Raw genomic sequence first — 26,028 nt, 5'->3', positions numbered from 1 at the left:
TTCAGAGGACATGGCCTCCCAACTTTGCTGTTCCTGCTGGGAAGGGAAGCCCTGCTCCCCTGGATTCATGGGTGTTTGTGTGGAAGTTTGGGCTCCTCTGCCAAGGGGAAGGGCATGCACAGGGGTAAGATGATGGTGATTCTAGCAGAACCATTTTAGAATCTGGAGAGAGGTAGGCCATAGAGGGCAGCCTCCTGCTCCTAGCTCCCTTCTCATCTCTGCAGAGGCAGGGTGCCAGGGCTTCCACAGGCAAGCATGGCTGGCCCAGTGCAAATCCCAGGCAGGGAGCAGAGGAATCTGGATTTTTTTTGTATGCAATATGCCAAAGCAGAAGACACTAAAAGGCAGTTGTAAATATCCCAGCCATATAAAATCTAGCAGGCTTTGACTGGGGCCATCTCAGGGCATCTTACAAATCCCTGGATCTCACACAGGTAGGAATTTCATCATATTCAGTCAGACAGCAACCGGAACGGCTCACCCCGCAATGAATGCCCTGCTTTGAGATCCCCGTTTCATAGGTTCTTTCCCAGAATGTACTCATCTAGTAGCTGGCCCTTTAAATCTGGGAAAGACAACTAGCTGCAGCCCCAAAGGGATCATTTAGTGTGAGTGCTCCAGACTGCACTTCCTCTCCTTCCAGCTGGTAAGTGCTTTGGGTCCTGTTGAGTGTTCTACTGGCTTTTTCATTCTATCATCTCTAGAGCTGACCTTGCATGTTGGTCTAGAAGAGATTGGGGAGCGTACAGTGGGTCTATTGCTCCCATATTTGTTCTTTCCCGTGCAGGGATCCATCAGGCTCTGTCTCCTTACTGGGGGAGAGCACAGGCCCCATAGCAGGAGTCTCCACTGATTTAAAATACCTCCTGGTTTATGGGGAATCTCTGTCTATGGTCACAACTTTAGTGCTTTTTCACTGCTTTGAAATTCCAAGCCTGTTTTACCTCTAGGCCAGTGGTTCTTAAACTGTGGGTTGGGACCCCAAGTTGGGTCATGATGCTGTTTTAATGGGGTCACCAAGGCTGGTGTTAGACTTGCTGGGGTCTGGGGTCGAAGCCCAAGCCCCCGTGCCTGGGATCAAAGCTGAAGCCTGAGCTCCACCACCTTCAGCCCTGAGTGGCAAGGCTCAGGTTACAGGCCCCCAACCTGGGGCTGAAGCCCTTGGGCTTTAGCTTTGGCCCCCCTGCTTGGGTGGTGGGACTTGGGGTAAAGGATAAGGCTGGGAGATGGCTTCACAACAATCTCCTCTACGGGGACATGGACAAAGAATACCAGAGCTCACTCTCTTTCTAAACAAACACTAGTCCCTTCACAATGGGACCTTCAGCTCTAGCACCTGCCTCTAGTGTGGCTGTCTGCCAGCAGGAAGAATTCCTTCAAACAGCTCTGTATGCAGCAAGATCTACTAAATACCAATGGGGTTCTTTATGTTTGTGCCAGAAGAAATGCCTTCCAATCTGAACTGCTCTCACCATGACACTAGCAGCCAGTCCCAATGGGTATTTTCTATATTTCTTTTCCCCTTATTTGTATTCCTATGGACTTTTGCATAAGAGCAGCATCTTGCCTTTCTTAAAGCCCCTTAGGTATTGTCTCCCCACACCCAGCCCTGAGCCACAGTCTGCTGTCAGAGATCACAGTGGATTGGTGTGGAGATGATTATGATGTCACAATTGGAGAATTTTGATGTCACCTGGGCACATACCAGTTTGCCCTGTTTTAATCAAAATTGCTAATGATTATTCCTCTCTGTCCCTCTGAAAGATTCTCTTAGTCCCATCTGTTCAATAGAGGTATGTTCTGATTTTTCTCCTTTATAACAGATCTAGAGGTTTTCCCCTTTTAACAGATTTCTCTGAGCAGCAGTGGATGGAAGGATGCTTAATACACACAGAGAAATCATGTTTTCATTCAGAGGGCAGGTCAGTGGCGAAGAACTGAGGGGCAGAAATATAGAGAATAGCTGCTATTTAAGGAATTAAGGATCCGGGACTTAAGCACTGGTATTGTGCTGACATCTACTGGATGTAAGAAGAACTGTTCAGACATGAATGGCTTCAGCATCCGAAGAAGTGGGTATTCACCCACGAAAGCTCATACTGCAAAAACGTCTGTTAGTCTATAAGGTGCCACAGGATTCTTTGCTGCTTTTACAGAACCAGACTAACACGGCTACCCCTCTGATACCCTTCAGCGAGATGTTCATGTTGAAAAACGTTTTGGGGAAGCTTTTTTGCATTCTGATAAATCAAAGCTGATTTAAAGCTCAGCCATTGACTAAACACCATGGAAGGAATCTGAATGATTAAAACTACTACCTGTTAAAAGGAGGCTTGGGCAGCAGCCTTTCCCCAGCTGATTTAATCTCACCTGGAATGATGCAATGTATACCCCAAATTAAGAAAAACAGTAAAAGAACTAAAAAAGAGCCACCGTGGCTTAACAACCATGTAAAAGAAGCAGTGAGAGATAAAAAGACTTCCTTTAAAAAGTGGAAGTCAAATCCCAGTGAGGCAAATAGAAAGGAGCACAAACACTGCCAACTTAAGTGCAAGAGTGTAATAAGAAAAGCCAAAGAGGAGTTTGAAGAACGGCTAGCCAAAAACTCCAAAGGTAATAACAAAATGTTTTTTAAGTACATCAGAAGCAGGAAGCCTGCTAAACAACCAGTGGGGCCCCTTGACGATGAAAATACAAAAGGAGCGCTTAAAGATGATAAAGTCATTGCGGAGAAACTAAATGGATTCTTTGCTTCAGTCTTCACGGCTGAGGATGTTAGGGAGATTCCCAAACCTGAGCTGGCTTTTGTAGGTGACAAATCTGAGGAACTGTCACAGATTGAAGTGTCACTAGAGGAGGTTTTGGAATTAATTGATAAACTCAACATTAACAAGTCACCAGGACCAGATGGCATTCACCCAAGAGTTCTGAAAGAACTCAAATGTGAAGTTACGGAACTATTAACCAAGGTTTGTAACCTGTCCTTTAAATCGGCTTCGGTACCCAATGACTGGAAGTTAGCTAATGTAACGCCAATATTTAAAAAGGGCTCTAGGGGTGATCCTGGCAATTACAGACCAGTAAGTCTAACGTCGGTACCGGGCAAATTAGTTGAAACAATAGTAAAGAATAAAATTGTCAGACACATAGAAAAACATAAACTCTTGAGCAATAGTCAACATGGTTTCTGTAAAGGGAAATCGTGTCTTACTAATCTATTAGAGTTCTTTGAAGAGGTCAACAAACATGTGGACAAGGGGGATCCGGTAGACATAGTGTACTTAGATTTCCAGAAAGCCTTTGACAAGGTCCCTCACCAAAGGCTCTTACGTAAATTAAGCTGTCATGGGATAAAAGGAAGGTCCTTTCATGGATTGAGAACTGGTTAAAGGACAGGGAACAAAGGGTAGGAATTAATGGTAAATTCTCAGAATGGAGAGGGTAACTAGTGGTGTTCCCCAAGGGTCAGTCCTAGGACCAATCCTATTCAATTTATTCATAAATGATCTGGAGAAAGGGGTAAACAGTGAGGTGGCAAAGTTTGCAGATGACACTAAACTACTCAAGATAGTTAAGACCAAAGCAGATTGTGAAGAACTTCAAAAGATCTCACAAAACTAAGTGATTGGGCAACAAAATGGCAAATGAAATTTAATGTGGATAAATGTAAAGTAATGCACATTGGAAAAAATAACCTCAACTATACATACAACATGATGGGGGCTAATTTAGCTACAACGAGTCAGGAAAAGATCTTGGAGTTATCGTGGATAGTTCTCTGAAGATGTCCACGCAGTGTGCAGAGGCGGTCAAAAAGCAAACAGGATGTTAGGAATAATTAAAAGGGGATAGAGAATAAGACTGAGAATATATTATTGCCCTTATATAAAACCATGGTACGCCCACATCTCGAATACTGTGAACCGATGTGGTCTCCTCACCTCAAAATAGATATTCTCGCACTAGACAAGGGTCACAAAAGAGCAACTAAAATGATTAGGGGTTTAGAGAGGGTCACAGATGAGGAAAGATTAAAGAGGCTAGGACTCTTCAGTTTGGAAAAGAGGAGACTAAGGGGACATGATAGAGGTATATAAAATCATGAGTGATGTTGAGAAAGTGGATAAGGAAAAGTTATTTACTTATTCCCATAATACAAGAACTAGGGGTCACCAAATGAAATTAATAGGCAGCAGGTTTAAAACAAATAAAAGGAAGTTCTTCTTCACGCAGCGCACAGTCAACTTGTGGAACTCCTTACCTGAGGAGGTTGTGAAGGCTAGGACTATAACAATGTTTAAAAGGGGACTGGATAAATTCATGGTGGCTAAGTCCATAAATGGCTATTAGCCAGGATGGGTAAGAATGGTGTCCCTAGCCTCTGTTCGTCAGAGGATGGAGATGGATGGCAGGAGAGAGATCACTTGATCATTGCCTGTTAGGTTCACTCCCTCAGGGGCACCTGGCATTGGCCACTGTCGGTAGACAGATACTGGGCTAGATGGACCTTTGGTCTGACCCGGTACGGCCTTTCTTATGTTCTTATGTTCTTATGTTCTTATGCTGTGGTGATGGGAGCCCATCTAAATGCCAAGACAGAAACAAGAAGCTTTGTTTGCTTATTATTTCAGAACCAAGGATTCAGTGGGTGAATGGGGGGTTGGATGTGGGGACTCTGCTGAATCATCCCAGCAAGTTTCTATTGCATCTGAAAAGTTTGGTGAGCTCTCCTCAGCATTTTGTTCCCACAACAACTTCCCTTTGTTCCTGTATGTCACCTGCACAGTGGTGTGAAGCAAATGCACATACTAGATGTGGAAGGGACTAAGTGTCTAAGTGAATTGTAGCTGGAGGGGTAGTAGCTTAGAATTTTTTTTAAAAAGGTCTTATTAATCTGATTAGGCCTGATCCTGTCTAAATGTAAAGCCAGGCATCCTAGGTTCCTTGTTTCTCTGTAATATCTGAGTAATGGCTGATCTTAATGATTGGCTACCCAGCCAGATAAGTTGTGTGGTGTTTTTTTTGTTAATACTTGAGTGTGCAGGAGAATCTGGATTTGATTCCTGTAATTGCTATCTTGTCTCCTGGGACTTGGGTGATACCATAGCAAAAGTTACTGCCATGGGCTATGCTCTGGGCAGATCTCTGACTAGACAGGCTGAAGCCTGGTTAGCCCTTGAGTGGGAGACCTCCAAGTTCAGAGAATTGGTGGAACACAGGTATGTTGTGCACTGGGCTGCGGCTGTGCTTGCTATTTCTGCAGTTCTGGTCATTGCTGTCCTCACAATAATGTATTCATTTATTTGTTGTTATAGATTTTCCTCCACTAAAACAAAGTGAAGGAAATTGCTGTGTTTGCCAAATGTCCATCAATGCAATGATCAGGTGAAGCTGTGACATTGGGGGAACTCTGAGGTATGCTTTTCTCAGCAGCAGCCTTCCCCATGCCCATTCCCATATATAACCCACACCAGGCTTTTTTATGGCATGCTCATGCAGCAGTTTGGCATTAAGGTTCTGGAATGTCAAGGATGGAGCTGCCCCCACCACACCCATGCACAAACTCACTGTTTTGCAGCACGGCAGATGCTTGCTATCTGCATTTCAGTGCTGCTCCTCTGGTCAGGCGTGTACAGATAATGAAGCTCAGCTGCTGAGTTATGTTTAAAGCATCTCCTTGCCGCCTTGACTTTGCTCAGTGCTTCCCCCACTTCCTCTTATCACATTCCTTCTTGTCTCTTTCACCATATACATCAGATAACTTCCCTCATTGTATCCTTCCTTTCCTCCGCTCTTAATGAGCCCTTTCCATCCTGCCTCCCCTGTGCTTGGAATGCCTTGCTTGGCCCAGTGTACCTAGAGTGACCAGATAGCAAGTGTGAAAAATCAGGATTGGGGGGTAATATGTTGCCTATATAAGACAAACCCCCTAATATGGGGACAGTCTCAAAATATTGGTCATCCTAAGTGCACCAGATATATACACACACACACACACACACTTTCAAATCCCTCTTCAGAACTCACTTCTGCCAAGCCTAGCAATGCTGCCAACTGATGGCAAGAAAAGTATTATCACCTCTCCCTGCCACCCATTTCATTAAAGCAACAAGCTTTAAGAGAGACTCAGCCTCTGGGTCTCACAGGGGTGTGCACTGTTAAATCTGGGGCTTGTTTACACAAGAAAGTTACATTGATGGTAGACTCCTGTGAGACTACTAAAGAAACTAAGTAGTCATGGAGTGAGAGGCAGAGTATTGTCATGGATCAAACACTGGCAAGGCTGGTATAGCTGAAGGGGTACAACTTCTCTAGTGTGGACGCAGTTATGCAGGTATAAAGGTGTTTATACCAGAAAAGTTTATTCCCATAAGGAACGGGAAATAAGGAATAGTGGGGTAAGGCATCTTAATATCGATGTATCTGTGTCCATACTGGAGGGGTTGTACCACTGTAACTGTACAACTTTGGGGCTAGGGCTTTGTCCCCATGAGAGAGTTGCACTGGTCTAACTTACAGTATTAATTGAAACCAATGAAGCTATAGATATAATTGTTTTGTAAAAAATCACATGCCTGATTGACCTAGTTTTACTGGTGCATAACCTGCTTAGAGACCAGGCCTCAGTCCTGGTCTACCCAAGAAAGTTGTTTTTCAGTATGAACTAAGTTGTGATTTAAACAGATAAAGTTCTCCCAGTATCACACGCACACACCCCTTCCTTGTGGACGTTCTTATTCTAGCATAAGGGTGTTTACACGGTGGTGGAATATGCTGATATTGAAGTATCAGCGAAGGTCCGAGTGCCTCAGAGCAGAGACTATATCTTCTGGGTATTTACAGAGCTGAGCCTATGGTCAGTGCTTAACAAGTAATAACTAATAAGCTGCATCTCTTACTCTGGCCATAGATGCATGTACAGACTGTGGAATGTTGTACAACTGTACACAGTTGTTGCATGATCATGTAATGAAACAACTTGTAACGTAGATAGAAGGCCTGTCAAGTCCCCTCTGGTCCATCTACCAGGGCTAGCGCAGGTTTGGCCCCCACAGGAAATTTTCTAGGGGTTTGTAGTGACCCTTCCACATAACTGTTCACAACCTTTTTTATCTTTCTTCTCCCTTTTGTTGGTCTTTTAGTTCTTACTTTAAACTTAAATTATCCCACAGTGTAAGTTATTATTTCTGGTCATTTCATTTCTGGGTAGGGAAGGAGAAAAATTAACCCAAACAATTTGATACATTGATACTTTTTGTCAGGTGTGTTTTCCTTGGGTGGGGCTGACTTTGGATTGATTTGTATGCTTCCTCTGTTGATTTACATATGTGAATGTTAGGGGGTTTGGTTTGGGTGGAGAGAGGAAAGCAGTTGCATATTTATTCCTTCTGGATCCAGTGTACTGAAGTTACATGTCAGACAGAGGTGAAAGTAAGCTGGTCCGGTACGGTGTACCGGCAAGAGCCAGTATGCCGTGCCGGACTGGACCGGCTTCCGCAGCAGTGATTTAGAGGGCCCAGGGCTCCAGCCGCTGCGGGGAGCCCCGGGCCCTTTAAAGCGCCACTGGAGCTCCGGCAGCCGGGCTTGGGCGGGGATTTAAAGGCCCTGGGTGTCCCAGCCACAGCCGGAGCTCCAGGGCCTTTAAATCTTGAAAGGCCCTGCCTCTTCCGGTTGAGGCCACGCCTCTTCCAGTTGAGGCCACGCCCCCTGCTCAGGACTCTGGCATACCGGTAAATCCTTTAAGTTACTTTCACCCTGATGTCAGAAGACAGTTTTTCTCTCTGCTGATTTTGCAAACTCCAGCTGAGAGTTCAGCTGGGCTTTTACTGCCTCTTAGATAAGAATATAGCTGTTGATTCTGTCAATGCTGTGTGAGACAAAATCGAAGGCACCTTCTGCCCACCAATCCTCCTCACTCTGCTTAAACCCCTCTTCTTCCATGAATCCTTCCTTCACCCATCTCAATAACGATGGTTCCATATGCTCTTGTGCCCAACTTTTGGTCCACTACTGTTTTTGTGCTTCAATTCAGGCTCTCCAGGGAGGGATCTTGTCTTAGTATTTGTTTAATAAAGTGTTGGGCACATTTCTGGCACTCTGTTGTTATTAACAGCTTCAGGCCTGATAGGAGCAAAAATTTGTCATTGTAGTCAGCCAATACGACTCAGTCACATATAGGGAGTGGAGATGGTAGGTAAGAAGAGCGTGTTTTTATATAGTCACTTTTCTGACCACAGTTTCAAGATGACTGTGAGAATCTGAAATCTGTGTTAACTGACTTTGGGTTTTGTAAGCTTCTCAACTTTGTTACTTTAATAATGATTGCCAGAGAGACGGGGGACTGATAACAAGTCATAGTCCATGCAGCTGACGTTCCTGCCAGTGCAACTGTGTGTAAGCAAACTGTATGTTTAAATTCAACAGACTTGCACACTAGACATCAGGGTGTTTGGGATTAATCTAGGACTCTGATCTAGATTTTGATCTTGGATCAAGACTGTGGATGAGATTTGGATTTAGCTGACTCTTTCTTCAGTTTTTGTTATTGTTTTCCCCCACTCCCCACCCAGACCCTTTGGTTGTGGGCCAGTTTTGGAGGCAGGCATATTCTTCAGCCTTTGTTTTAAGAACTGTTCATTACCAGCAGTTAATGATCACTACTCTCTCTGGACTGTGACATCCCCCTGGTTAGAGCATATCCCAGGAGGCTCAGAAGCTGGTATTTCTTGAGGCCTTTAGGGAAATTCAAGAGACTGATTATTTGATCCTTTATTGATATGTCTGTCTCAGTTGCTAGGGCCCTGGCTTATGACCCATATCGTTTGACAGCACTGTTGCCTACAGAATTTTGTAGCCATTTAGTAGCTGGGTCAGGCTACATATAAGAGATAAGACCCTGTTTCCCTCTGGCTTTAATGCTGGGTTAATGGCACAACTCTGCTATGTAATGAGTCAATGGTGGTTTTGTTACTAAACCTGAGAGAAATTCTTGGGCTGGTTAGAGATGCTGTGATTGTGACTTGCAGGGAAATCCAAGGACAGTCTCATTGGTGGTGCAGGAAATAAGAAGGGCCATGAGAGCAGCTAGTGTGAGGAGGCCTTGGCAACAGGCATGGAGACAGCCCTGACCCAAAAGGGGGAAATAAAACTCTGTCTATTTTCATCTTTAGAAATGATTCAGAGTGATGGATGATGAAAGTGGATGTCACACATTGTACACAGAGCCTGAAACAAATCTAATGGGAGACTGGGAAGGTTAGAGAAGGGAAATGCTAGGAAGTAGGGACCAGTGCACATGAAAAACATGACACCATTTCAGTGTCCATTAGAGTGGATGGAAATCTTTCCATTTATTTCAGATCAGATCAGGCTCACTTTGAGAACATTCTCACTGGCACTTGTGGATCCAGAGTTGTTTTTCCCGTCTCCTGAATGTTCTTTTGACTGACAAGTCCCTGGGTTTCCATTGGCCACTCATATCTACCTATATTTGCAATATTTTAAGCATATTAATGGGCATTTACTTGATTTGGGGGTCACTTTGTGAGGGTGCTTGTCATTTGTGTTCCCATGGAGAGGTTAGTGCTCCGGGTGCTTTATTAGATTAGTGTGAGCAAGGAGCTCATTAACTGAAGATACAGGCTCTTACGTAAATTAAGCTGTCATGGGATAAAAGGAAAGGTCCTTTCATGGATTGAGAACTGGTTAAAGGACAGGGAACAAAGGGTAGGAATTAATGGTAAATTCTCAGAATGGAGAGGGGTAACTAGTGGTGTTCCCCAACGGTCAGTCCTAGGACCAATCCTATTCAATTTATTCATAAATGATCTGGAGAAAGGGGTAAACAGTGAGGTGGCAAAGTTTGCAGATGATACTAAACTACTCAAGATAGTTAAGACCAAAGCAGATTGTGAAGAACTTCAAAAAGATCTCACAAAACTAAGTGATTGGGCAACAAAATGGCAAATGAAATTTAATGTGGATAAATGTAAAGTAATGCACATTGGAAAAAATAACCCCAACTATACATACAACATGATGGGGGCTAATTTAGCTACAACGAGTCAACTCCAAGATCTTTTTCCTATCGTGAATAGTTCTCTGAAGATGTCCACGCAGTGTGCAGAGGCGGTCAAAAAAGCAAACAGGATGTTAGGAATAATTAAAAAGGGGATAGAGAATAAGACTGAGAATATATTATTGCCCTTATATAAATCCATGGTACGCCCACATCTCGAATACTGTGTACAGATGTGGTCTCCTCACCTCAAAAAAGATATTCTAGCACTAGAAAAGGTTCAGAAAAGAGCAACTAAAATGATTAGGGGTTTAGAGAGGGTCCCATATGAGGAAAGATTAAAGAGGCTAGGACTCTTCAGTTTGGAAAAGAGGAGACTAAGGGGGGACATGATAGAGGTATATAAAATCATGAGTGATGTTGAGAAAGTGGATAAGGAAAAGTTATTTACTTATTCCCATAATACAAGAACTAGGGGTCACCAAATGAAATTAATAGGCAGCAGGTTTAAAACAAATAAAAGGAAGTTCTTCTTCACGCAGCGCACAGTCAACTTGTGGAACTCCTTACCTGAGGAGGTTGTGAAGGCTAGGACTATAACAATGTTTAAAAGGGGACTGGATAAATTCATGGTGGCTAAGTCCATAAATGGCTATTAGCCAGGATGGGTAAGAATGGTGTCCCTAGCCTCTGTTCGTCAGAGGATGGAGATGGATGGCAGGAGAGAGATCATTTGATCATTGCCTGTTAGGTTCACTCCCTCAGGGGCACCTGGCATTGGCCACTGTCGGTAGACAGATACTGGGCTAGATGGACCTTTGGTCTGACCCGGTACGGCCTTTCTTATGTTCTTATGTTCTTATTGGCTCTTGGTTGGTTATGGGTAGGATAGAGGGGCTTTAGCAGAGTGATTGAGGACCCAGGACCAGAGGCCACTCAAGACAATGTGCCACCCTAGGCAAAACTTCAGTGTGCCACCCTGCATCCTACACCCTAGAACAGAGGTTCTCAGCCAAGGGGACACGGACTTTCTATGGGGGTGTGGTGAGCCTTCTGATGGTTCAATGGTTATGGCAGAAGTGGAGGGCCCAAGCACCAGGTCAGAGTGTTGGGACATGTTCCCTTGTCCTTTTTTGTCTCTGTTCAGAGTTTAGCATAGCTGTAGTCACTTTAAAAATAACAGAATAATCTGAATTTCAATCTCATCTACAAACCATTGTTTTCTCCCTTACCTTTGCCCCTGCATTTCTCTCTCCCTTGGCTGTTATTTAACTTCGGTAAAGCATTTTGAAATATTTTTGTATCGAAGATACTAACGTTATGTTGTATCATCATTATAGGAACTGCAGACCAGCCTTTTGAGGTGCACTGGCAAAGCTGTGTAGGACTGAGGACTGGGGTAGCAGGTGGAGCTGCAGGTCAGGAATAAGGTGCTTTGACAGAGCTGGGTTGTAGAAAGGTCTGCACCATTTTTGCTTGGCTTTAGGGAGCATTGTTTGTACTTCCCTTACATAGGGTGACCAGATGTCCCGATTTTATAGGAACAGTCCTGATTTTTGGATCTTTTTCTTATATAGGCTCCTATTACCCCCCACCCCATACCCATTTTTCACACTTGCTGTCTGGTGACCCTACCCTTACATGAGAATCAAACTTCGGCCCAATCATCTGAAGAGAAAGCTAAATCTAGAGGGGAAAAAAAGACAAACATACATGGTAGGAATTGAGCTGTGTCAGAGTCATACATTTAAGGTGGATTTTCTTCTCTCTTGAGAAGTGTTTGTCAATGAGGATATAATGGAGCCAAAGAACCAATGCCAAGTACTCTGCTGTGCTTGTGAGTGACAGGGCTGGATTCCAGAGAGAAGTTGGACTCTCAGGTAGAGCACTATTCACCTCTAAGAGCATGTTCCATAGGGTAAATTCAAGCCCAAGAAATCTTACCCTCTGATACTGCTGCTTAACTCCTTTGCTCAGGAATGTGCTCCCTGAAAGATAGGCCATTACTCCCTTATACGTCAGGTGAACTTTGAGCTGCTTGTTGGAAGGGAATTAAACCAACGTATAGCGAAGTCCACGTTGGAGGATTATGATGATTAATGTTTATACAATACAGATAACACATTATCATTGAAATCAGCTGTAGATCATAAACCTGCTATAGTTTATTGTCTATCAACTTGTTCCTAGTGTCGGTGGTTATTAGTCCCCAGTGATGGCAGCTGACAATATTGACTGCAAATCCTTTTTAAAAGAAGCCAACCCTGAAGAAATCCACTTGCCTCCACTTGAGCACTATGGCAGAACAGTGTTTGTAAATACCATAGGAGCAGAGCTGTACGGAGGACAGAAATTTCGTTTCATGGAGGATTTCAAGATTTTGAAATATGGCTTTATTCTCAATCAGAATGAAAACCCAAAACTTAGAAATTCTCCCTGAAGGAAAACTCAGAGAGAAATAATTTTGGTTTGACCAAAATGTTTTGTTTGGACAAGATTGAAAAGTTTTGATTTTGACTTTTAAAATCCTTTGTTTTATTATAATATATAAAGTAAAAAAATTCAAAATAAAAAAGTTGTTTCAAAACAAAAAATATCAAAATGTTTCATTCAGAAAATGTCAAAACGGGACACACTGACATTGTTGGAACTCAGTTTTCTTCCAAATATAAATTCTGGTGAAATTGGGTAAATTGGACAAAGCATTTAGATTCAAGGAACTGCACATTCTGACAAAATATGGTTCCATCGATGTTTCTCCAACACCTCTATGTTGGAACTTAGCCTCAGGAGAGCAGGAGCTTCACTCCAAAACCTTGCATGCACTGGTATTGAATGGAATAAAGCTTCTGGCTAGTGACTTGTTGCATGATGTCTTGACGATTAGAAGAGCTAACCTGCATCTAATACCTCAGCAGCATCAAGGCAGCAGGGCAGCCATCACACAAAGGATTCCAGCTCTGTTATATGGTGTCCCAGATTGCACTGCATTAGGATGTCACAATTTGGAGTAAGTAAAGTGGAAGCTCAAATGCCACAGTTTTGCTGTTGCAGAGCAGAGCCAAGACAAGAGTTATTGTTATGACTGGGCAGCCCTTCCTATACTGATGTTCTTCCATCAACATAAATAAAAGAATCCATCCAACCTACATTAAGCCACATTCATGCTTTGTTTTTTTCCCTTTCTTCTTTCACACATGAGACAGACAGAGGATGTTTTCCTGGCACTTGTGCTGAATTCGGTCTGATATTCATAGACTTGCTTCAAGAGAAGTTCTGTTTCCTTCTGCAGTGGGAAGCCAGAGTCTGCTCTAAACAGGCCTTCCCTCCCCCAATCTATTATTCAGAGTGGGATGGGGGAGGTTCTCTTGGTCTAATCTTCCTATCCCTATTTAACTTTTCTCTTTTAGGGGTAGGGCCTGGACTAGGAGAATCTGCCCTTCTAATTTTCTTTGTGCTCCTCTTCTGCACATTTGGGAGGTAGCTTTGTCCAGGAGAGGTTGCAACCTCTAGCTTATCTCCTTCAGTAAATTCCACTTCAATAATACTTTTTGGCATGATACCTATGATGAATGTGACAAATATGTAAGAGAGCCAACCCCCTGAGAGCTCTGTTGGAGGTGGATACAGTATCACAAGCATCTGCCAAGATGAGGCTTCAGTGTATTTGGATTTTTGTGTGACTTCGTGTCATTATTGCCCATACCTGATTCAGTTTGCTACATAGTGTAATGCTGTCTCTCTCTGTTTCTTCACTTATTCCTCATTGCTTTTAATTTAAGAGCCTTTTAAATTTCCTGACTGTTTGAAACATCTTTCTTGCACTGGGTATTAGAGTAGATGATGTGTGTGTGTCCCTCAGTTTTTCTTATTTCACTTTGTTTACAGTCATTATTGTCTTGAGTTATGCCTTGTATCTTCCACTTTTCACTCCTAGTTTATGGTCTCCGATATTGTATTTGGTGAAAGTCTGTCTTATGTCATCATAGCATAATATGCAGAAGTATCTACTAGTGTGATCATTCTGCGTAAGGCTCTCCTATGCAGGGGTAATCAATTTTTTTTGTCAAGGTCCAGATTTGTTGGTCAAGGTATAGTCAAGGGCCAGACTACAGAGAAAATAATAAAAAAATTAACAATAATAATAAGTAAATAAAAAGATTTTGAGGTCTGTTCAAAAGCGTCTGGTGGTCCAGATTTGGCCTGCGGTCGGCCTATTGACTATTGCCGGTCTATTGTGTTTAAGTGTTAGAATATCTTGAGCATCAGTTGGCTTTGGATGAGGTTATTTGTGCCTACTGATCAGGAGCTTAGAAGTGCCCAGACCTAAGAGTAATGTATGTTTGCCTTTGGGTTTAGTTTGAATTGCTGGTGCTCAGCAGTGGCTTTAGTTGAGATGGCACCAACTAAATGGGGAGGTGACCCGGTTCTGCTATGCAGCCATTGTTGCTGCTGTTCCTCTGTAGGCAGAGTGATTATTTTCTGAATTGCAGAAGGGAGGGTTTTGTAGGATTTTTTTTTTAATGGCAATCAGTGTAGCAGCTGGTAAAGCTGAGCCCCAGGCTTCACTGCCCTGCACTGCAATGGGTCGGGTTGTGCTGCCCATTGCTGTTGAAGTAGTTTTATTGGTGGGTTGTGTATCTCTAGCAGTGTCTTTCCAGAGCCTTCCTTTGACTTGCCACCTTAGCCAGCCTGCAGCCCCGGGCCCGCTGGGTTTATTATGGACCCCAGGATGTGACCCTTGGGGCCTGCGCAACTTCCCCACGTCTCCGGGACCAAAGTTCAGGTCCTTCAGGTTCTGCGGACTTTTCCCGGGAGTGCCCGGTGGGGCCCGGCTGGGGCAGTGAGGGGACCCTGTAGAGCCCGGTGCCGCAGGGGCAGCCTCCGCTGCACAAGCCCCTGCCGCGGGTCACCAGCACGGAGTCAATGGCGCACGGGAAGGCGGGGCGGGGCTTCCATGGCAACGGAGGGGCGGGGCGCGGCGCAGCCGGGATCATCTCTGCCAGTCATCGTGGAGCGAGGAGGGCTCGTTGGTCAGGCAGCCAATCACAGCACCGGTCTGTGAGTCAATTAGCGCGACGTGTCCCGTGGAACAGCGTTCTGCGGACAGTGACAGTTTCAGAGGAGTGAGGGAGAGGGAAGCAGCCGGGCGCGTGGCAGAGACCGGCGACCCCATAAGGAGCGGGGCCGGGCACGCGATGCGGGACAGCGCTGCCCAGGGGATGGGGAGCCCGTGTTGCCCGGCGTTTCCCCGGGGGGCCGGGGTGAGCGCGGGGACGGAGCCAGGCGAGAAGGGGCTGGCGTATCAAGAGACGCCTGAGCTCTTGGAGGGGGTGAAGCCAGTGCCCGGGTCAGTGGAAGCCGAGACCCCCAATGGGCCTGGCCCCGTGGGGGGGCCCGAGGTGCGCCTGTCCCTGCGCCGCTGGGCCGTGGTGCTGCTGTTCAGCTGCTACTCGCTCTGCAATGCCTTCCAGTGGATCCAGTACGGCAGCATCAACAACATCTTCATGCACTTCTACGGCGTGAGCGCCTTCGCCATCGACTGGCTCTCCATGTGCTACATGCTCACCTACATCCCCCTTCTGTTCCCTGTGGCCTGGCTGCTGGACAAGAGGGGGCTGCGCCTCATCGCCCTCGCCGGTTCAGCCTTCAACTGTCTAGGCGCCTGGGTGAAGCTGGGCAGCATGAAGCCGCACCTCTTCCCTGTCACCGTCCTAGGGCAGGTCATCTGCTCGGTGGCACAGGTCTTCATTCTGGGCATGCCCTCGCGCATCGCCTCCGTCTGGTTCGGGTCCCATGAGGTCTCTACTGCCTGCTCCATCGCTGTCTTTGGGAACCAGGTAACCTGGGAACTAGGCCTCTCATTCCTAAATGCTTGGAACCTATGGTGTCCCCATTAAAATTGGGGGGTGGAGAAGTAATGAAACTCACAGGTGACACTAAATTGGGAAGAGCTGCAACCTCCACTGAGGACAGAGAAATACGGAGAGACCTGGTGACATTAGAAATAACAGGCAGAGCGTCATCTGGGGAAAATATGATTTGTATATTTGGCAGGAAATATACTTAGCTTGGCTATGACATTGCTAGAGAGAAACATAACTCTACTAATCCTAAAGAGGGAGAGGGATTTTTGAGCATGGTACATGGGGGTATAATTAGGAAGAACAGATTCTGGGCTGTATTGGGCTGTGATATTGTTTCCTAGGGAAAGAAATGGGAGCCCTATTGCTTGGGATATTTAAAATTAGACTGGAAAAAAAGCTAGAAAATGTGTCAAAGGGCGCAGTCATGTGTTAGGCCTTATCTCATAGCTCTGACTCTGATTTTTCTACTTCTGGTTTTGTTGATCCGTAGTAAGGCAATGAGCTTCCCCAATAAGACATGCTAGACAGAGACTTTGCTGCTTTGCACAGGGATGGAGCAAACTCTTCTAAGCACTTTAATGCCAAGGCAGGTCAGTGAGGTGGTCGTGAATGACATTCCTGCAAGCTGTAACATTGTTCACCTGCAGCCAGGTCACCCTTGAAAAGAAAATATTTTTTTTCTAACTTCTGAAACGAGATCAGGGAAGTCACTTCTTGATATTTGCACCCGAATGCCTCACTGATGCACATTTCATGAAATAAATGCACTAGCAACAGTACAACATAGCTATGGAAGGCAATTCATGCTGTATGAATATTAAAAGCAGAGGATCACTAAAACCAAACACAAACTATTGGACTGGCACATGTCATCAGTGACTAGGCAGTGTCCCAGATCTGGTAGTTCAGACCATGGGTGCAGTGCAATATGAATCGTTTGACATTCAGTCTGCTTTGAATATATATGAATATGAATATTTTGCCACTGCCTCATACACAGAACTATATAATGTCCTTCCTGCCCAGTAGGAGTGTGTCATGGGTTTGAGAAGGAAGCTGGGTGTGTGGGTGACTCCTGTCTAGCTGGTACACCACAAAGTGCCACGGAAGCATGTAGAGCATTAAATGATGAGTCCAACCCCCTTAACCTGATTTACTGCCTCTGCTGGAATTGCATCCAGTCTGGATACTCCTAAGTCATCCCTGCTGAATATGCCTTACTCCTGGGATTCAACGTTACTTCTGAAGAGCAAATCAGTGAATGAATCTGATTGCACCACAGTTCAGGTATAATTTTAAAAAAAGTTCCAGTAGAGAGAATCAAATTCTCCTCCCTTGGTCCCATTCACAGGGTCTCACCTGACTTTTCACTTCAAATGCCATGATCTGATCACTGTTAAATCAAACATTGTCAATAGACTCAGGGGAGTTTCCAGAAACAAAGTGCAATCACTTCCAGCAAAGGCCCATCAGATTCATTTGTTTGCCCAGTGCTGCTTTCTCCCACTTTACTTTTCATAAAGCATTTTTGTCCAAATGGGGAAATGAATAGATTTCCCCATTCTTTTCCCTGCAAATACACACACTCCTGGGACATAGCACAGGGCTTATTTCAGAAGGACCTTTATGGGATCCCCTTATTAAAATAGTGGTGGCAATTCACTAGCCACAAGCCCAAAAGATCAGCATGTAATGATTTTTCCTGAGGCTCTATGTCCCAGAGGAAGAAGATAGGGAGAGCAGAGTCTGCAGAGGGCTTCTTAGTAGCCTTCTACTGAATTCTTCAAGCAGTGTAAAAAGAATGAACATGCTTCAGAACTGCCATGCTCTGTGGAGGGATCTCTGCTGAGATCCTAACAATGTCACCTGTAATCTGTAGCTGACTTGATATGTGGAGTTCCACAGTGACCCTCGCTCAACTGAGCTGTGTGTGTGCAGAGGCACCCAGCCAGGATTTATCATTTTCCCTGCAGTATATTTATTTTTCAGCTGATCAAATATTGGGCTGGCTGTTCTGACCCAGCATGCGTGACAGGTGCTCTAAGTCGGCTTTGGTCTTTTTACACCAAGAGGAAAATCTCAGTCTCACTCTTCATTCCAGCTGGGAACACATGCTCTGGCAAAAAAAGATAGCAGTAGGAGCATTGTTCTAAGAGTTCAAAGACTGAAGGAATAGGGGGCTGCTGGAACGGGTCCCATGTATTTGAAAAATCTGTTTTGCACACTTTAAGGGCTGAACAAACTTATTCCTTGAGACCCAGGGGACTGAGCCTCTCTCTAAATACCATTAGTGCCCAGATACCACAGGGGTGAGCGCAGGAGAAATATTTAGCTTGTTAGTGAGATTGTTTCCTTGTAAGTTCTGAAAGTCCTCCAGGGTTACACTGATCGTCGGTCAGGAGCCATAGAAAGAAATCTGATAACCAACTGTTCCTCCTGACAATCTGGGCTGCTCATTTTCACCCTTGGTTAAACCACTGAACTGCTGAGCTGTGACCAGGTTTATTTTCTCCCATTGGGCTTGCTGACAGCTCCAGTTATTTTATCTGCTTGTTATGTGGAGTGCAAGGGGCTGTTGCCAAGAGGGAGGGTATAATCGGAGCTCTGTGTTTTTTGCTAATGTGAAATAAAATGAAAAAACATTAAAAAACCCGTAAGATGAAATACCCCACAGCAGCGGCTCCTGTCTTAAGGGGCTGGGCCTGTTTCCCTGCTCTGGCTGTTGCATTCTGGTACACGGTCATAGCGTTTCTCGGGTTTGTCTGGCCCCCGATGAGGTAGCTCACTGGTCCAAATATGAGTGAGTGGCATTGTGACCACAAGTACATGGGGTAACAGCCCCACTCACTCAGATTTGTCCTGTCCGGTCCCCGTGTAAGGGCCCCCCTGTCGGGTGAGGGGTCGCTCTTCGTCCGCTGGGTGCCTGGGGACCAGGCCACCCCACTACACACGGGTAGTACAGTCTAGGAGCCCACAAAGCCCAAGCCCTAGCTCAGGGCATGGCAGCAAACACAGGGGCAGGGCTCAGACCCTCAGGCAGGGCTGAGCAGCAGTTCAGGGTGAGTCTAGAAAGCCCACTCAGGCCAAGGGGAGGGGGGAGTCTGCCACCCAAGGAGTGGGTGGCAGGGGGGACGCAGGCCCTCCCACTCCACTGCGTCCCAGCCCGGGGCCCTAGCAGCGGAAAGACTCGCTGCAGTCAGTGGGGATCCAGGCCGCAACACACTGACATGGGTTCAGGTGTGTCTGCAGCCTGACTGGGGTGGGCTACCCCAGGGCTACTTCCAGTTCCCCCCTCCTCGGGTACCTGAGTTGTCGTGGCTTCAGCAGGGGGGTCAACCACCATCGGCTCCTCGGGGTACGGGTGCACGGGTGGGCGCAGCGGATCCTCGGGGTTGGTGGCCACGGTCCGGCTCGACTCCTCCTCAGGGTAGCGGGAGCGGGGCAGGCTTGGCCAGTCCTCCTCTGAGTAGCGGGAGCGGGGTAGGCTCGGCCAGTCCTCCTCTGGGTGGCGGGCGAGGGGGAGGCTGGGTCGGCTGCTGCCTACTGCGGCCTCCCCAGCGGGAGCTCAGTCATGGACATCCGGCCTTGCTGACCACGGGCGCCTCGCTGAGCCTGGAGGGCCCGCCTTTGTACTTCCGGGTCGGGGCTTGACCTTTTCCGGGGCGGGCCCAGAACCCTGTGGCTCCGCCCAGTCCAGCCTCCGGCTGGGCTCTTCGCCCTCTGGGGCCCCTGTGGGCCAGGCCACCTCACTACACCCCCCATCATCACCGCAGAGGAGCAACCGGGCCAAACCTGAGCAGCACTGTGACCCCGAGGTGGGAAGCTGGGCCCAGCACCCAGGACAGGAGACACTGCTGCTGGATGAGCGTGGGATGGGCTCGCTCTGCAACCCGCCCGCAGGGCCTTCCCCCTTCCCTGGGGCAGGACCCAACACCCTCTGCCCCTCTCCCTGGGGTCTCCCACATCCCCAAGGGCAGTACCCAGTACCCTCTGCCCCCTCTCTTGGTCTCCCACCTCCCCAGGGGCTGGACTTGACACCTGCTCCCTAGGTCTCCCACCTCCCTGGCACTGGACTTGAGCTGTGGAGCAGGGGAAATAGATGAGATGAAATAACAAGAAATTCCTGAAAACAAAACAATTGTAGAAAATCAAAAGAATTTCAGGGGGTTCTAATGTGCAATCCTCTCTCTTTCTGTTAGTGTAAGGTGAGAGCATCTGTGTTTCTATCATTCCTCTTTCCTGCTGCCACCTCTGGAGTCTGCTTCTATATCAGACTGGGGTTGGACCCTGCTTCTGGTTCTTGCCCTGCCACTCAGGTCATCCATGTTCTAACACCAGGGAAAGACACAACTGATGGGTCTGAAGTAAGGACACTGCAGGAGAAGAGTGCATGTCTATCTGTGGGAAGATTTTTCCTCTGCCTTTATTCTGTCCCTTATGAGTAGTTGAAGACATTGATGTGGATGGGTAGGTGTGACGCTTTGTACCTCAGGGGAACACCCAGCACTCCCATATTAATCCTTGTAAAATGATTGTGTGGTATCCAATGCAAAGTTTGTCATGTCAGGTGTCTTCGGAAGGCTTATGATGCACTGAGCATTGTTTTTATAGTGATGTTATAGTAATTGTTGTTACAGTAATGTTATAGGTTGTAATTTCATGTATATAGTTATAAGGCTGAAAAGGTGTCTTCATGGCTTAAAATAAGCCCAGGCAAAAAAACTCCAGAAGCAGAGGGGTAGTTCATACCTCATCAGGGCATGTAGGGGACAAACCCAGCCCAGCCTCACAGGAACAAAGGACGCTGGCCTAGGCAACAACAAAGGGTCTGTTGGACTCTTGAGTGAGTCACCCCCACTTCCTTTGGTCAGTTTGGGACTACGATGAGGTAATGCCCACCTGAAGGGCAGGGGCAAAGCCAAGAGAGATGAAAGGACATGATAAAAAGGAGAGACGTTTGCCATGCTCTTCCTCTGTCCTCCACCTCCATCTACAGACATCACTACCAAGTGGCTCATGCGGGAGGGAGAGAGGAGAGCCTGGCTGTAGGGCAACCAGCCAGCCTGAAGTGAGAAGGATCTAAGTTTGTAAGGGCATTAAAAGTGTTAAGATCAACTTAGAATGCATTTTGGTTTTATTTCATTTGACCAAATCCGACTTATTGTGCTTTGACTTATAATCATTTAAAATCTATCTTTGTAGTTAATAAATCTGTTTGTTTGTTCTACCTGAAGCAGTGCATTTGGTTTGAAGCGTGTCACAGACTCCCCTTGGTTTAACAAGCCTGGTGCATATCAATTTTTTTGTTAAATTGACAAACTCATATAAGCTTGCAGCGTCCAGCGGGCATAACTGGACACTGCAAGACGGAGGTTCCTAGGGTTGTGTCTGGGACCAGATATTGGCTAGTGTCATTTGGTTGCACAATCCAAGGAGCAGCTTACGTGCCAGAGGCTGTGCGCGAACAGCCCAGGAGTGGAGGTTCTTACAGCAGAGCATGGGAAAGCTGGCTCCCAGAGTCAAGGATTGGAGTGACCTAGCAGATCACCAGTACGGATAACACCAGGGGAACATCGCAGTAGGAAGGAGCGTTTTTGGCTCTGGGGAGAAGGCAGCCACTTGATGTATTCTTAGGTGGAGTCACTGTGCTGGCTCTGAGGAGACTGGACTGCACTGCAGCTGGTGATCTAGGGCTTCCAAGGTGGAAGCTGCCTGGGGAAAAGCAGGATTTTTGTGTATTAGGGAAGAATCCCAGCCCCACTCTGATTAGCTGGGCTGTAACATCCCAGTCTCACAGATCAGTTGCTTCTATACAGGGTAACTTCACAGCACTGTTTGTACCGTGCCTACAACTCTGCTAAACATCTCACTGCACAGGTGCATCTTTCCCTAAGAATTTTCACTTCAGAATAGTGCTTTCCACTAAAAGCCTGATAAATGGCCAGGATCCCATGCTGTGGGTTTCTGCTCCTTCAAGCAACCTACTAGTCATCATTATTTTCCTCTACCAGCTCAGCAGCTCTCGCTTTCTAAATGAGGTCTGATTTGATGTGGGCAGAATAGGGGGATGGTTAATTGGGAAGTGAGGCAGACTTCCCTTCCCTCCAGAGCACAGGCGCTAACTTTTATTTTTCCTGGTGGGTGCTCCACCCCTGCTCCACTCTGAGGCCCTGCCCCCACTCCACCCCCTCCCCGGAAGCCCCCCACCCGCTCGCTGTTCTCCGCCCTCACCCAAGTGCCTCCTGCCAGCTGCTGAACAGCTGTGTCAGGGAGTGCTCAGCACCCACCAATTTTTTTTTGGTGGGTGCTTTAGCCCCGGAGTCAGCACCTATGCTCCAGAGTCTGTGCCAGACTTCCTCATGGATTACATCCATTAGAGCAGGTATGGCTTTGATGTGGGACCACAGAGGGGCAGGAGGTGGCCTGAGTGACATACCCAACCCTCTCTGGCAGCCACGCTTCCAGATTCTGCAGGAGGGTAAGGGGTCAGAGCACTCGGATTAGAGAACACGCTAACGAGCACTTGTACATTCTGGTCTCTAATTTGCAGGGAGTGTCTGGGCCCACATTGGAGGGTGTGTCAGGGCCAGGCAAAGATGTGGCTTCTCCAGGAATGTTTAGATTTCTATAAACAGTCTAGGCATTGGAGCCTGAGATGAAGCTTCCTTTGTATTTCATCTGACTTGCTACTCCCAGCCACACACCAGCCTCAGACAGAGCCACAGCGTAGGCTCAGAGCAGCTGACTTTCTGGTCTGCGGAGGAGCTCTCTGAATGGCTGCAGTATTTCTTTTGGGGAGTGGAGGGGCTGCCCCAAGCCTCTTAGACATTAGTACTGTTTGCTCCCTGTGTAGCTGTAGTGAGTCTTTGAAAATGATGCATTCCTCACCCCTTCCCCAAAGAGTGAGCATCTCCCTGCTGACCCTCTCAGCATCCACTGCCTAGCCAAAAACTGCTCTCAGATCTCACTCCCTCCCCGCATCCCCGTTTGCTGGCTCTGCTCTCATGCTGGGATGTTGCTGCATCATGTTGCTGCTGTTATAAACTGGGAGAAGGGAAGGTGCATCCCTGACTCAGCTGGGTCAAAGGCAAATTCAGCAGAAGTGGAACTGGGAGGCCCAGAGTGACTGGCACAGAGCAAGGGGCTCTCTTCTATGATGTCAGCAAGGTCACAAGAAGCAGAAGTGTGATGGAGCAGGAGCCAGAGAGTTTATTCTATTCCCAGGACAGCTCTGGCTATTGAGATATAAGGTTTGATGTTTCTTTTCCAGTGATGGTGAAGATACACAAGACCCGTGAGCCCTAGCTTTTCATCTCATGGGGCCTGAGTTCAAGTGCTGTCTTTGTTTATAAAAAAAGAAAGGAAATTGGTTCAATTTGTTTCAATTTTTCCTCCTCCTAAACCACCACACAATGTGGATGATTATTGGTCACTCTGTGAGAAGTCTAGCAGGGGAGTGCCATGGGACAGAGGAGAGCTGAGGTGTGTTGGCACAGGAGTATAAGGGCCCAGATCTAGAATAACAGGCATGGACTGAGTTGTACCAGCAGAACTTTTGGATGCATGTTGCACCTGACCTGCATGTACTTACTATGCTTGGATCTGGCAAGTTTTCCACACTCCTATTCAAATCTCAAGCCTATTGTCAAACTCTGGGATCCCAGCAGGCAGCTGGGACTCCTTTCTCTACTTGAAATGATTTAGCTACTGGAACTGAAGTTTGTGATGCAGGTGAATTTTTCTATGGAGTGAGCCAACGAAACTTGACAAAGCAAGAGATGTTTTTCTGCTCTAGGATGCAGCATTCAGCTGGCCTGTAAACTCTGAAACCCTAGAGAGGCCACCAGACCTTTTCCATCTGTGCTTACTGAGTGTTTTGGATGATTAACTATAGGAGAGCAATAGGGACCATTTGTTGCACCATCTTACGGCTTTCTGTTAATTCAGAGGGATTTAACTGGAATTTCTCTGGCTCATTTGTGGTTAATTTGCCAAGCTTGAGAGTCCATGGCCTCTTGCTGCTGTGGTGATACGTGCACTGGAAACACACAGAGAGATCTGGGAGGTGACTGACTGGATATGTGCCTTAATGAGGGTGCAGAAGAGTAGAGCAGCACTATGCCTGCTTGGAATGAGTTCCCAGACAAGGCATGAAGGAAGCTGCAGAGCATTCTGGGATGCCAGTTTCTCTGCTCTGGACTAATCTCCCTACAATAGGAAAACATTAATCTGGGAGTAATTAATCTCTCAACCAACCTCACTCAGGAAACTTTCTTTGGCAAGAGGCATTTGCAAGCTAACAGCCCATCTTGGGGGCATGATTATCTTTGGTATCTTTTAGGGAGGGGGGCTTGGTGCCCCTTTTTAACCAGGTGATGCCTATCTACCTAATCTATATCTATTTCTTTGGTCTGTGACACCCCCATCCCTGCAAAATATCAGAATCTTTCAAACATGTATCTTACCAACACCCTGGAATGCTAAATACCATTGTCCCCATTTTACAGATGGAGGGACTGAGACACAGACAGGGGTGGCTCTAGGGATTTTGCCGCCCCAAGCACGCTGGTCCTGTGGCTTCGGTGGACCTCCCGCAGGCGTGCTTGCGGAGGGTCCGCTGGTCCCGCGGCTTTGGACCCTCTGCAGGCACGCCTGTGGGAGGTCCTCCGAAGCCGCAGGACCAGCGGACCCTCTGCAGGCAAACTGCCGGAGGCAGCCTGCCTGCCGCCCTCGCGGCGCCGGCAGAGCGCCCCCCACGGCTTGCTGCCCCAAGCACGCGCTTGGCGTGCTGGGGCCTAGAGCCGCCCCTGGACACAGAGAGACTTGCCCAAGATCATTAAGTGAATCGAGGGTAGATCTGGGAACAGAACCCAGCTCTGAGTCACAGTCCAGTATCTAACCACAACAACCCCTTCCTCCCCTTCTGCTCCCCAGACCCAGTCAAGTGCTGCTCTGCTTTTTGCTTTTAATCCTGCTTCCCCCCCCCCCCGTAATGTGCAGTCCATGATCTGGATTTGCATTTGTGCAGAAGCTGTGGCTATTGTGTGTTGTGCTTGAGCTTGGGATCCTAGGAACTGAGGGTAGGTGTGATTTGCTTAGAACGTAGTGCTGACTCCCAGCCTGTGGAACTGTCCATATGTGGCTTGGCAGCAGGACTGAACCCTTTCTCAGGAGACTGTTAGCTCCTCACTGTTTTGTCACAATGGCAGTGAAATGGCTCTCTTTCCTCTCCTCTGTGGTGGTTGTAATTTGGGAGATGGTGGTGATAAAAGGATCGGTTGCCCGAATACATTCTATTTTCCCCTCCACTAGGCAACACGTTCGCCTGAGCAAAGGTTGGGTAGTACTCTTACTTCAGCCAATCCAAGCACAGCCTGTCTACACAGCCAAAACAATAGAGCTTAGCAGTGGTGGTGGAACTTGCATGTGGCTGAAACCGGTCACAGCCAGGCTGAGAAACTGTTTTAGCTTAGATCTCTACCAGTGCTAGAGCAAAGTGTCTTAGCAGGGCACTAGGCTGAACTGTAGAAGCAGCAAAGAATCCTGTGGCACCTTATAGACTAACAGAAGTTTTGCAGCATGAGCTTTCGTGGGTGAATACCCACTTCTTCGGATGCAAGCAGGCTGAACTGTGTTACAACCTGGTTGACCCACTACAGAATTTAGCAACAATTGTAACCTTCTGTTATTTCTGTCCTGCATATAGCGCAGACTCTGTGGGGGTTGGGAGGCTGCTGGGCCGTCTTGCATGTGATCATGTTTCCTCTAACCATGCAGTTCCTATAATATATTTGCACTATATCCAGCTTCACATAGCCCAACCTACATGTGGTGCTACTGGAGCCCTGCCCTTTTCCATCTGTTACTTTAGGGAGCTGCAGAACTCTGTTTGTAAGAGTTTGACTGGTGTTGACTCCAGCAAGTGTCTGGGTTTTGAAATGTAGTCCTGAGCCACATACTCCACATGCAGGGGCTCCTTTCTCACTAAATCAGCCTTTTGCGATCCTAGATCAGTGCTTCTCAGAATGGGTCACATGTGTCCCTGGGGGGGCACGGCAAGGGAGATGGATTCCCAGATCAATGAAACTACATTTTCCCTGTTGTAAAATGTAACTGGTAATGATGAAACAATGTATTTTACAC

General features: G+C 46.8%; 1 protein-coding gene across 7 annotated transcripts in view; it reads left to right on the top strand.

The window, feature by feature from the left end:
• The first annotated feature begins 4,566 nt into the window (after nt 1-4,566).
• The window catches only part of FLVCR2 (FLVCR heme transporter 2), a 58,958-nt gene continuing 37,496 nt past the window's right edge, over nt 4,567-26,028 (top strand). For 5 of the 7 annotated variants that reach the window (XR_005597956.1, XR_005597955.1, XR_005597954.1 and 2 more), the window contains exon 1: nt 15,130-15,858. Coding sequence is in view for 3 of the 7 variants with exons in the window: in XM_039536726.1 (XP_039392660.1) it covers nt 15,217-15,858 (642 nt within the window). In the remaining 4 variants the exon portion in view is untranslated. Of the gene's footprint in view, nt 4,721-15,128; nt 15,859-26,028 lie in introns of those variants that run through there. The other 2 variants (XR_005597958.1, XM_039536728.1) reach the window with 2 other exon arrangements.

This window comes from Mauremys reevesii, linkage group 4, assembly GCF_016161935.1.
Source record: "Mauremys reevesii isolate NIE-2019 linkage group 4, ASM1616193v1, whole genome shotgun sequence".
Lineage (NCBI taxonomy): Eukaryota > Metazoa > Chordata > Testudines > Geoemydidae > Mauremys > Mauremys reevesii.
The sequence above is the reverse complement of the archived record's forward strand: the minus strand, read 5'-3'. Positions and strand labels throughout refer to the sequence as shown.